This window comes from Papio anubis, chromosome 13, assembly GCF_008728515.1.
Source record: "Papio anubis isolate 15944 chromosome 13, Panubis1.0, whole genome shotgun sequence".
Taxonomy (NCBI): domain Eukaryota; kingdom Metazoa; phylum Chordata; class Mammalia; order Primates; family Cercopithecidae; genus Papio; species Papio anubis.
In genome coordinates, this window is record NC_044988.1 from 33,462,369 (window position 1) to 33,475,798 (window position 13,430).

General features: G+C 44.7%; 1 protein-coding gene across 3 annotated transcripts in view; it reads left to right on the plus strand.

Annotated features, from left to right (window-relative positions):
• The first annotated feature begins 3,589 nt into the window (after positions 1–3,589).
• Positions 3,590–13,430, plus strand: part of SLC1A1 (solute carrier family 1 member 1) — a 93,024-nt gene continuing 83,183 nt past the window's right edge. For all 3 annotated transcript variants that reach the window (XM_017949893.3, XM_017949892.3, XM_017949894.3), the window contains exon 1: positions 3,590–4,381. In XM_017949893.3, the coding sequence (XP_017805382.1) occupies positions 4,291–4,381 (91 nt within the window). In that variant the 5' untranslated portion in view covers positions 3,590–4,290. The remainder of the gene's footprint in view (positions 4,382–13,430) is intronic.

Sequence of the window (13,430 nt, forward strand, 5' to 3'; positions counted from 1 at the left end):
CCACAGTCAGATCCACAAATCAACCAGTCCTGTAGCCCCACCCCAGAGACTGACTCTGCATAAGGACTAGTTTCCACACCCCTGTGATTTCATCTTCATCCAACCAGCAGAATCTATTCCCTAAACCCTGACTGCCAAGTTATTCTTAAAAACTCCAGCCTCCAAATTTCCAGGGAGGCTGATTTGAGTAATAACCTCTTGTCTCCCCATGTGACTAGCTTTGTATTAATTAAGCTCCATCTTTACAACAATACCAGTGTCTCAGTGAATCAGCTCTACCTGTGTGGCAGGCAAGAACCTATCAGGGGATTGTACTACCAGCGTTGAACTTTTGAGACTCCTGCCTTTGCTTTTTTTTTTTTTTTTTTTGAGACGGAGTTTTGTTTGCTCTTGTTGCCCAGGCTGGAGTGCAATGTCGCAATCTCGGCTCACTGCAACCTCCGCCTCCCCAGGTTCAAACAATTCTCCTGCCTCAACCTCCCGAGTAGCTGGAATTATAGGTGCCTGCCACCATGGCCAGCTAATTTTTTGTATTTTTAGCAGAGACGAGGTTTCACTATGTTGGCCAGGCTGGTCTCAAACTCCTGACCTCTGGCAATCCACCTGCCTTGGCCTCCCAAAGAGGAAAGGTGGGATTACAGGCGTGAGCCACCACACCTGGCTCGACTTTTGCTTTTAGTCGGGGAGATTTTGATTATTTCAAAATGTTTGTATATATTGAAATTTTTAAAATCTTTTATATTGCACTATTTTCAATGCATAATTTAAATGAACATAAAACAAGTATGCACTATAGGGGCTTTAGGTGTTGTTGGGCTCAGAATCCAACACCCCAAAATAAGGCATTTTGACATGTTGACATGGAGAAACCTCAAGGTCTCTCACAAAGAAGTGGAAATTCCTTTATCTGCCTAAGATTCAGACCCATCAAAGAAAGTAATTGTTTGTTCTTCCCCTTCCTGTAAGACCAAGAATGTAACGACACCTGAACAGACACTTTCACTATCAAAGAGAACTATTCACAAATTAATCTCTGTTAGCGATCCATTCATTCTCCCTCCTAATCCCCTCAGCAATTCCTGTTCTCCCCACCTCCCACAACCTGTTTTACCATGATTCAAGCCCCCATTCTCTCTGTAACCTCAAGATGGTATACAAATTTCTGTACCTCATTGGGAGGCTAGGTCTTCATTTTGAAGGCTCCTATGTGTATGTTAAATACATTGGTATGCCTTTTTTCCTATTAATGAATCTGCCTGTCAGTGATTTTGAAGCAAACCTTCAGGGGACCAAGGGCTTTGGCCTCCCGGTGTGAAAGTGCTATGGGTGATGTAAGGCCTCTTGTCACCCAGGCTGGAGTGCAGTGGTGCAATCATAGCTCCCTGCAACCTCAAACTCCTGGGCTCAAGCCATCCTCTTACCTCAGCCATCCAAGTAACAGGGACTACAGGCATGTGCCATCATGCCCAGGTTATTTATTTATTTTTTAAGTTTTGTAGGGCCAAGATTTCACTAAGTTGCCCAGGCTGGTCTCAAACTCCTGGCCTCAAATGATCCTTCTGCCTTAGCCTCCCAAAGTGCTGGAAATACAGGTGTGAGCCAACACTCCCGGTTCTATGGTAGACACTTTGGAAATACAACAGATAGAAGGCAAAGATGACCATTGTTAAAATCTTGACATATTTCTTCTGGTCTTTTTTTCTAAGCACATGGTTTTATTTCATCTGCTTGTTAGTTGGTTGGTTTAATGTTTGTAGAAACAGAGGTCTAACTATGTTGTCCAGGCTGGTCTTAAACTCCTGGGCTCACGCAGTCCTCCTGTCTCAGCTTCCCTAAGTTCTGGGATTATGGGTGTGAGCCACTGCACCCAGCCAATATGTTTATTTTACATACATGTGATCAAATTGTATATGCAATTTTAGTATTTCTTTCTTCCCTTTATATTTATAAATATAGATTTATAACATGTGCTATCCCATGCTGTTAAAAACTTCATAAACTTCGTTTATGAAGGCTGCATAAGGTACTGTTGCTTGGCAGTTCCATAATATATTTACCATTCCATTTATGTTGGACATTTGGGTTTTTTCCAGCTGTTTTTTACTGTGGGACAAGTCTGTTCTCTCGTGCGCTTTTTTTTTTTTTTTTTTTTTCTTTGAGATAGGATTCCCCTCTGTTTGCCCAGGCTAGAGTGCTGTGGCGTGATCTTGGCTCACTGCAACCTCCACCTCCTAGGTTCAAGTGATTCTCCTGCCTCAGCCTCCCAAATAGCTGGGATTACAGGCGCATGGCACTAAGCCTGGCTAATTTTTGTATTTTTGGTAGACGAGACTTTGCCATGTTAGTCAGGGTGGTCTCGAACTCTTGACCTCAAGTGATCCGCCTGCCTTCGCCTCCCAAAGTGCTGGGATTACGGGTGTGAGCCACAGTGCCCAGCACTGTTCTCTCTTTCTTGATAGTTTTCCTTCTGACATTTCTTTAATTCTTTTTTTCCTCTTTTTTTTCTTTTTTTAGAGATAGTCTCATTCTGTCGCCCAGGCTGGAGTGCAGTGGCTTGATCTCGGCTCACTGCAATCTTCGCCTCCCAGGTTCAAGCGATTCTCCTCCCTCAGCCTCCCAAGTAACTGGGACTACAGGCACGTGCCACCACGCCCCGCTAATTTTTTTGTATTTTTAGCAGAGACGGTTTTCACTGTGTTAGCCAGGATGGTCTTAATCTCCTGATCTCGTGATCCGCCCGCCTCGGATTCCCAAAGTCCTGAGATTACAGGCGTGAGCCACAGCGCCCGGCCCCCTTTCTGACATTTCTTCAGATCTTCCTCAGACACCCAAAGACCTTAAAATCCCTCTAACCTTTCTGTCAAAGTTTGCTTTCTGGAAAAGCTGATAAACTCATTCATACTAAAGTCTACAAGGTTGTAAATCTTAATCTATTATCGCTTAAAAGATGCTTCTATCAATTTACGCCAAAGGAATGAAGCTCAAATTGTGAGGATTTAGTCATCAGAAAATCTAGTAGGGGAAATTCTCCCTACCCACAATCAGAGTAGATTCTACAACAGCAAAAAGAGTTCCGGGCTCACTAATTTTAGGAAAGCTGATAAGAAGACCGCTTGCAGCTGCGGAGGTACTGATTCGGTATACGGAGGGAAAGAGTTTGTATATGTGAGAGTGAACTGGGTAGAAAATGGAAGAGAATCAGAAATTCACTTAGCAACACCAAATATATTTGGCACCACTAACCTAGTTTCTCCTGTGTTTGCCTTTCCAATCCGTTGGACCTTAGGGGATGGACCGCCCACTTTCTCCCCAGAACAGCGCCCGGGTCCGGTTCTCAGTCCTAATTACTGCACCAAGCCTCCATGCTCCAGGGCCTGTGGTCACAAGGAGCGGAAGTAAAGTTCTAAGAGAAATCACCATCTCCTTGTGCAGGGAACACTTCCAAGCCCAGTGTCCACAGACAAATCACCTCCAGCGACTCGAAGAGGAGAATTAATAATCCCTGTGGGGGGGCACTGGAGGCTCCGCGTGAAAGTTTCCAGAGCCCTGTTCTGCCCCAGGACTCCTTTCTCTCCTCCCAGAGGCTTCAGGCTTTCGCGGCTGCTGGCACATCCCAGCCTGCGTAGCGGGGCAAGAGGGACCCAAGGCAGAATCAGCTTCCCCCAACTCGAAAGGGCACCCGTTCTCTAGGGTGCTGGCACTGGAAATAGCTGGTGTGGAGAACGGAGAGGGAGACGTGCAGGATGAAGCCCACGCCAAGGAGGGCAGTGGCTCCGCCTCTCTGGGTTAGGGACATAAGAAAACCCTGAACCCGAAGACCTAGCATGAGTGGGGCGTGGAAAGCGAGACAGACTCCAGTGGAAGGCTGTGGGGCGGGACTCAGGATTCCCGGAGAGGCTGCCCCAGCTCCTGCCGCAGCGCTGGGCGCCCTCCCACGCCTGCTCCCTAGGGACCCCAGGCGCCCCACGAACGCACCCACCCTCCTTCCCGGGCCCGCCGCTCCTCCCTCCTTCCTCGCTGGTTGGCCCGGGCGCCGCAGAGCGCGGCGGCGGCAGGAGGAGCCGGGCGCGCCTGCCACGCAAAACCACCGGGCTGGCAGGGCGGCAGGCGCGGTGCGCGATCCCGGGTGGCGGCGGCAACGGCGGTGGTGACCGCGGCGACTGCAGCGGCCAGCTCTCACCTCTCTCCTGTGCACCAGCATCTCGCCGCGCCGCCAAGCAGCCAGCAGTCCCCGGGTCGCCCAGCCCACGCGCTCACGGCCGAGCCCAGGGCACAATAGCGGCGACAGCCATGGGGAAACCGGCGAGGAAGGGATGCGAGTGGAAGCGGTTCCTGAAGAATAACTGGCTGCTACTGTCCACCGTGGCCGCGGTGGTGCTAGGTGAGCGGCGCGGCGGGTGGGCGATGAGCGCACCCTCACGCGCTCTCTGCGCCCAGGCCGCGTGCGGCTGTGAGGGTGGGCTTGGCGCTGGCGCACTCCATGCAGGGTCCCTCAATGCCCCCTCGGCCTTAGCCTCGAGTCCCCCGCGGGGCCTTCCCTCCCCCACCCTCAAGCGCTCTAATTACTGCACAATAAGAACAAAGCTCCTCAGGGACTCCCATTTGAGTGCTCCTTGAGCTGCTGGTTCCTGCTCTACCCAAAATGATCAAAGGGGCTTGGGAGTCGAAAGGGAAGCAAGTAGCTCTTGGTTCTGCTCGTTTGAAAACAGGGTTCGATTTTTTTCTTTGTTAATCCCGCACCGTATCTCCCCCTAACATCGCCACCTTTCTCACCCCCACACCCCCAACCACGCTGCCCGGACAGAGATTGAGTGTGGACTACAGTTCTCCGACGAATTGGAAGAGGCACCTTGGCCTCCGGGATGGGCCGGACCCTTGGGGGAGGGAGGCTGAGAACGCTGTCGCCGCTCACCATGGGCAGTGCGTGGAACGGTGCCTTCCCACGCGGCGAGCGTCGACTGCCTGCACCCGGGCTCTGAAAAGCTGCCACATTCGTGCCTGAATTCTGGGATGTGCCATTGTGGCCCGCGGGAGGTCACGGGGGAAGAGAGTTAAGAGAACTCGGCCGCCTCCCCTCCTGCCTTCCTTGCTCTCCACGTTGTTTTTGTATTTAAAATAATGTTTAAGCCATCCTTGCCTGTTTTTAAACAAGTGTGTATTTAAGTGATCCACCCCTCACGGATCACTGGACCAGGTGGATGTCTGAGCCATTGCTCAGAGGTATGAGTTATTTAGATTCTGATTTTTTGCCAAGGTTGTGTGTTTCTAGCTCTGGCCCGGGGATGCGCTTCCCTGGGATTAGGGCCATATCTATCTCCTTTCCCGTGATAGCTCCTCAGCAGGTGAGGGCTGTTGCACCCTCTGAGGAACGTGGATTCCTCGGCAGGCTCCACCTTCCCTTTGGAAACTGCAGCTGTGTTTGCTGAAAAGGCAAGTGGGGACAGCTTATCTCCTCCCAAACTCGAGTACCTTCCTCTCCAGTTGCTGCTCCTAAATCTCAGAATATATGCTGTTGTCTGCTTCCCCTCCGAACCGCCCCCTCCCCTTAGGGTGGGAATAGGGCAGGGAAATGGCCTTTGGAAGTTAATGGGATTATTGGGGTCAGATTGGATTCTCCAGAACCTTGTGCAAAGGAAAGTCAGGTTTCTAGTAAATAAATAACATCCTGGAATGACCCTAGCAGAGGCTATTTGTAGGAGGAAAGGAGAGAAGTAGAGAAGCAAATCTTGACTATTTCCCCCAACAAGTGCCAAGTGGTTTTGGAATTTTTTTTTTCCTTCGGTTTTGGACGTTTTTAAGGGAAACTTTACCTACTCCACCATATTTAAATAGCATATGCTACAAAGAACGACTTGATTTCCTTTAGGCCAAAGAGAAGAGATGGCTTTGTTTGTTTTCCTAGTGATAAGAGTCGAGGATTAATTGTTAAAGCTCTTTTTGAAGACTTTGAGAGAGGGCCAGGGCGAAGTGGCTCACGCCTGTAATCCCAGTTACTCAGGAGGCTGAGTCAGGAGAATTGCTTGAACCCAGAAGGCAGAGATTGAAGTCAGCCAAGATTGTGCCACTGCACTCCCGCCTGGGTGAGAGACCAAGAATCTACCAAAAAAAAAAAAGGAAAGAAAAAGATGACTCACACCTATAATCCCAACATTTTGGGAGGCCAAGGAAGGAGGATTGCTTGAGCCCGGGAGTTGGAGACCAGCCTGGGCAACATGGCAAAACTCCATCTCTACAAAAAAATACAAAAATTAGTGTGGTGGTGCACATCTATACTCCTAGCTACTCAGGAGGCTGAGGTGGGAGGATCACCTGAGCCCAGGGAGGTGGAGGCTGCAGTGAGCCATGATCGCAACACTGCACTCCAGCCTGGGCAACAAGAGTAAGACCCTGTCTAAAAGGAAAAAAGAAAAAAAAAAAGACTTTGCAGGGTAAACACTGGCTTGTGCCTCCCTCCTGATTCCCTGTGAAAGTGGAGTTATCCTGCCTTTTCAGCATAGGGCTCTCCAGAGATACTCACTTGTTACCCAAGTGTTGCACACCACCGGTCAGCATGCAATTCACTAGAGACTGGTTTGGAAAAGATTTTAAGCAATTGTTCCCTGGCCTTTGGAATCGGTTGCATGAATACGTCTTCAGGGTCAAGAAGAAGTACATGCCCATTTTGCAGACATGGCCTTTGGTCTCAGATGGGCACTTTCCTCCAATTTTAATGTATGTGAGCCCCAAGAGCTTGGTTTGAGTACTTTTCTCCAGAAAGGAAAGTCACCACTTAAAAATCAAGTGTCCAGCTGAAATATTCCTGGATATTTGCTCCCTCAGATGGCAACAAAGGGCAGTCCTGCTTCCGGTCTGAGAAGTCTCAAACCTAGACCACCCCCAATGTGCCCATTAACAGGGATCCTTTCCTTTTCCTTTTTCTTCAGAGTACTGGGCCTGAGTGGAAAATCATACTTCTGTTTGTGTAGTCTGTAAGGGCTGATTTGTTTAACTGGCAGTGAAATTCCAGTGACTTATAACAGTGGCACTGAGTCTATTCATAAACCCTTGCTAGATCATGATAGTAAGAGTTTATTTTATAACTGCCTTAAATGATCCAGAAAAATCACAGGAGCTCTGATGCAGCCTCTCTTCTGGACTTTTCAGCATGTGGACCTTAAAGAAAAAAACTGTGAAATTTATTAACTATCCTGACAAAACATCATTTTCTGATTATAGCCATTGAAATGTTTGGTCCCTGACCAGGTGCAGTGGTTCTCACCTGTAATCCTAGGACTTTGGAAGGCCAAGGTGGCAGGAATGAGTGAGTCCAGGAGTTTGAGACTGGCCTGATCTCATCTCTAGTTCTAAAAAAAATTTAAAGAAATAATAATGAGATGTTCAGTCACTACTATAATTTAGTAGCCCTGACACTTTAAAATATTTGATTATAGAAATAAGGGGCAAAGATTTTTATGAGCCAGCTTAAAGTCTGATTTTTCAAGATACAGCACATGAGGGGAAATGTAATAAAGGTCATCTTTATCAGGAGTGGAAGTTCACTCTTTTCATGGACAAGGAAATGCTAAGAACCAAACATTTCTCAAATTCTTGTTCACAAGATGAAGGGATTGAATAGTTAGGTGACCATCTTGGTTAATTTCTGTGACACCTTACATGCTTCCTGAAAATAATATCTTCGATTTTCACAGGAAAATCCTCTATCCCCTACTAAAATACCACTAGGAACATTTTCACGGCTTTCATTATAATTCTTATAGGCTTATTCTTTGCTTCCATAGAATGGTAGAATGAGCACAGAGCCTGGAGTGAAAAGTCTTTGGGATTTGAATTCTGGTACTATCAAGCTCTATCATGTAGGCAAATTGTGTATTCCCTACAAGCCTCAATTTCCTCATCTGGAAATTGGAGATATTAGTCATTACCTCATTTGTTATTAGAGGTGATTAAGATAATGTGAAAAATACTCAGTTGTGTGGCTGGCATATATTCAGCACTCAATAGTTGTTATTTTAAGGTAAATCTGAATAATTTGATTATGAGAAAATTAATATTTTCTTATTAAATAAATTATCTCATATTATGTCTCTGTCTCTGTTCTGCTTAGTGTCCCACCTATAATTTAGGGTGATTCAAGTGTTTTGATGACCTGCTCTGTCTGAGCTAGTAGCTGTCTCCGTAGTATTATTCATTTCTTTAAAGGGGAAATGGAAAGAATGAATCATTTTGTTTTGTGCCCCACAGGCTAATCGCTAATCCTCAATTCATTTAAATATATTATTTAAATATATAATTTATATAAATATAATTTAAGTATGTAAATTCTGAAAGAAGGTTTTATGCTCTAAGTGGGAATTCTGTCCAAGCAGGCTTACTGAGTGAGAATTCTGCCAGCCTTCTGATTCGGGTCATCCAATAATGATTATATAGTATATAATGTTGTTAAGGCACTTCTTATATCCTCACCCTATTCACAATATAAAACCTAATCTTTCCCTCCAGACCAGTTATGCCATTACTTCAGTCATTTGAAAACTCTGTGATTTCAACTTAGAGCTACTCAGAAACAGCAATAGGTACTGGCATTGACATGACAGAGCTGGCAAGCTCATTCATTCTAAAGTGTTTTCTTTGGAGCACTAAGGAAGCAATCATGCATAGATTCTGATTCCATTATCTAAAATCAGAAACAGCTCCTTCATGGTCTTAGTAATACCCTTGCCCAGCCTCATGTCTCTACCCTGGAGCTCATGTAGCCTGCATCTGGAAGTGCTAATTTGAGACGTGGCATAGGCTTTCCCGCTTTGTCTGTCTAGCCCTTGAGGACAGGGCCCAGCGGTGGTTCACACTGGTTCCAAGCCCAGCCCCTCACCTACATAGAACCTTGGCTCAGCACTGTTTAGGAATATCCCTATAGTAATCAACACTTAAGCCATTCATTCATTTAACAGATATGTATCAGACACCCACTGTGCACCAGGGATTGTTCTAGAGCCGGGTCATATGGCATGTTCTCATGGGACTTAATGTTCAAGTAGAGAGAGGAAGACCATAAACAGAATACATAGGTAACCTACTGTATAGAGTATGTTAGGTGGCAATAGGGTTCTGGAGTAGTATAGAGCAGGGAGTGGGCTGGCAAGGTGGGGGGTTGCAGTTTTAAACAGGATGACAGGAGAGGCCATACTGAGAAGGTGACAGTTGAATCAAGACTGAGGAGAGGTGAAGGAAAAAGTTGCACAGGTATCTGGGGAACATCCTAGTTTGTGTGAGAAACATCAAGGAGTAGAATGAGGGAGGGAGAGAGTAGGAGGAGGTGAAGTGGAGGTGAGGCTGGGGGCAGAGCAATAGGATGGTTCAGGTCCAAGGTCCAGGAAAGGGGAGATGGGTGCCTCAGCTGAGCAGCCAGGAGTGGAACACAATGGAAAGATAGCTGCTTGGGGTTAACCTGCAGGGCTTGGCTGAATTTGGTCCAAGGGAGAAGGCGGTGGCCATCTCTAGCAAAACAGAGAGTCCTGGAAGGAGCACCAACTTGGAAAAGAACATGGCATGTTCCACGGTGGACATGTTGAGTTCGAGGAGTCAGAGGGGTGTTTGGGCAAAGGTAGGCAGCAAGCACCTGGCTAAGTAAGTCTGGTGCTCAGGAGACAAACGTGGAGTGGAGTGTCGACTTAAGAGAGCATGTCAGGGACCTGATTGAGGCTTTGGGAATGAATGAACCTATCGTGGGAGAGTAGGGAGAAGAGAAGACCAAAGACAGAGTTCTGGACAACCCCAGCATTGGAGGCCTGGGAAGAGAAGGGCCCCATAGGAGAAACCGGAAGTGGTGTGACAGAAATTAAGAACAGGAACAGTGATGGGTGACAGGTTCAGGGGCAGGAGTGAGGGGATCTGGGGTGTTCAACAGCGTTGGGGATACAAAGGACAGGGACGTGACCTTCTGGGCTTTTATTTGGAGGCACTTAGATGTGAAAGAATTCAGAGAAAGTGGAAGTCATATTTAAGATCCAAAGAGTATTTTCTTTTCTTTCTTTTTTTAAGAGACAGGGTCTCGTTTTGTTGCCCAGGGTGGTCTTGAACTCCTGGCTTCAAGCTATCCTCCTGCCTCAGCCTCCCAAAGTGCTAGGGATTACAAGTGCGAGCCACTGCACCCAGCTTTGTTTTGTTTTGTTTTTCTTTGTTTTTTGTTTTTTAAGGAGACTTGAGTCTGACCGAACCTGAAGAGAAGTGATCATTAAAAATAAAAATACAGCTGAGCATGGTGACTCATGTCTGTAATCCCAGCACTTTGGGAGGCCAAGGTGGGAGGATTGCTTTAGGCTAGGAATTCAAGACCAGCCTGGGCAACACAGCAGGACCCCTGTCTCTGCAAAATAAAAATTAAATTAGCCATGCATGATGGTGTGTGCCTGTAACCCCAACTACTCAGGAGGCTGACATGGGAAGATCACATGAGGCCAGGAGTTCCAGGCCGCAGTGAGCGTGATCACATAACTGTACATTCCAGCCAAGGTGACAGAGCAAGACCCTGTCTCTAAAAAAAAATAATAATAAATGCAGAAGAGAGAGAAAACAATGAGTGATGTTGCGTGGAGAAGACAGCGTGAAGTGGAGGGACCAGGTCGGGGATTGGCCCTGAACAGAGAACAGGACTTTATACTCCTGAGATGGAAGTGGGGAGTTAAGGGTGAAGCATTGTATTCCTTTCCTGTGGCTGCCATAACAAATTACCACAAATTGGGTGGTTTAAAAAAACAGAAATTTTTTTTTGAGACTTATGTATCCACTACTCTGTGCCAAGTACTGTTCTGAGTGCTATATAGGTATTAAACCATTTAATCTTTCCATCAAGCATATTTTCAGGAAACTGAGAGTTAAGAAACTTGCCCAAGGTCAAGGGCAGAGCTGGGATTCAAACCCTGGAAGTCTGGCTCCAGAGACTCTGCTTCTAACCACTGTCCTCTCCTGCTGCTGTGTGATATTTATTACCGTGTATTCTGATTTTTCTGCCTCCCTCACCAACTCATGAACCCTAAGGGAAGGAATTTTGTGCTGCTCTTCTCTGTGCCCACAGTACCTGTCACATTGCACAGTAGGGTGAATACATTTGTTGAATTGTTGAGCCATTTATGACCCAGAGAGTTAGTAAAAGGTTGTCCGTGTTTGTCAAGGAAACAAATGAGCCTAAAACTTAGATCAAACTCTGTTTCCTCCATAAATTCTGCTCTGCCTGTTTCAGCCCCCTCTGATCTATGTCAGCAACATAGATTAACACTGAATAAGTCTATATAAATATCAAGCATATTAATCTTTTCTTTCTCAAAACTAGATTACAGACCCCTTGAGGTCCCTGTTGTTACATTTCACAGGCACTAAAAAATTAAATGAGCCACAATGAGACTGACTCTTAAAAACTATTTTTTTAATTTTCAAAAAAGTGTATCTGCTACCTATACTCTCTGAGTCTTTGGTTCTTATTAAGAAGAAAGGGATTTAGATTAGCTAGGAGAGCAAAGAAGATTCTATTCATGCATCTTTTACCATTTATAGGTAGTGGATTATCTGGTATGATGTTTGTTGAAAAAGAGTTGAAAACAAAAGTTCTGAAATTGATTACTGCTGTCTGCCACTTGCTTAGGGTCCGGAACTAGTGGTATGTGTGCTAGTAATTGTTGACTTGGGTTATAAAACCTCTGAGAGTCCTATAGCTTTAAGAACCTTTAGCTTTATGACTGTGTATTCATTCCACAGTTCATTGCTGGGAGCCAGAGGAACTCTTCCGTAAGGAGCTAAGTGGGGGTTAAAGGGCATTACAGGATGATAAAATGACCTTGACATTGAGTTAACTGTTTTGTGTTTGAACTGCTGATCAGTGACATAGGGATAATAATGTAAATTGTATACGGGGCTCTTACCATGGTAATATGTTCTAGGTCAGTATTATTAGATTGTTTATTACAACAGTAATAGAAGACCTAATATATGTATGTTTTTGGACTTTATATGTCTCTAATTTAAAATATTTGCAAAGTACACAATACTCCAAAAACACTAAACAAAATAATAGTTTCTTTAAAATGACAGGAGTAGCCTAGTTCCTATATCCTCAAAACCAGTGATTTCCACAACAATAAATAATCAGTTTGACACAGGGAAAACAAAAAAAGCCATAGTTATTCCTATATAATGGGGACTTTTGCTTTTAATGAGGAATATAGCTTTATGTTTATATATTTCTGAAAACTGATGAAAACAGACAAGGTTGCTAGTTTAGTCATATATATTTAGTTTGTATTAATATATTTACTCCATAGCATGCCACAGACATGACAATATTAGCAAAATACTGAGCACTACTAACTGGTTTCCATAATATTTTCTAGAAATTTGGGAGTTGATAGTGACTTAAGTTCATTTGAAAATACATATATATGTGTGTGTGTATGTGTATATATATGATATTGCTTATACATTCTCTAAAATACTGAGATACGTGGTCTCTGTCTCTATGTATACATATATATGTGTATATATTATGTATTTTATATATATGTATATATTATGTATTATATACATTATATATATGTGTATGTATTATGTATCTTTTTTTTTTTTTTTTTTTTTTTTTGAGACCAAGTCTCACTCTGTCATCCAGGCTTCTTTTTTTCAAGTCTCACTCTGTCACCTAGGCTGGAGTGCAGTGGTACGTTCTCGGCTCACTGCAACCCCTGCCTCCCAAGTTCAAGCGATTCTTCTGCCTCAGCCTCCCGAGTAGCTGGGATTACAGGTGCCCACCACCATGCCCAGCTAATTTTTGTATTTTTAGTAGAGACGAGGTTTCGCCATGTTGGCCAGGCTGTTCTCGAACTCCTGACCTCAGGTGATTCACCCGCCTCGGCCTCCCAAAGTGCTGGGATTACAGGCGTGAGTCACTGGGCCCGACCCTATATTATGTATCTCTATCTCTCATCTATCTATCTTATCTCCTTAATTAAGTACCTTAGAGATCCTTCTGGCCTAGCCAAAATTCTACATATTAAAGAATTAGGAAAAGAAACTGGGTTTTGAATGCTTATGCCTGGTGTTTTCATTTTTGCAACCAAATCAGAATCAGATTTGAAGCATCACTGAAATGATTCTGATTTTTGGTTGTTCTATGCAAGGTATATATAACTCAAGTCTATCAAATCAAAACCCCAAACAAAATGATCTAAACACAAAATTATAAAATGAATCTTTAAAATGATTTTACATATTAGACTCTGCACATGCAGGTTGGTACATACAATCTTAATGCCTCCTATGAGGAAGACTTTGAATATAAATCACTAATGGTTGGCAAATCTTGAATATCTTGTTAGATGTTGCTTAATTTAAGATATGGTGTTTTATTTAGGACAGTAACACTACAAAATTGAAGTTGCTCACCTGTT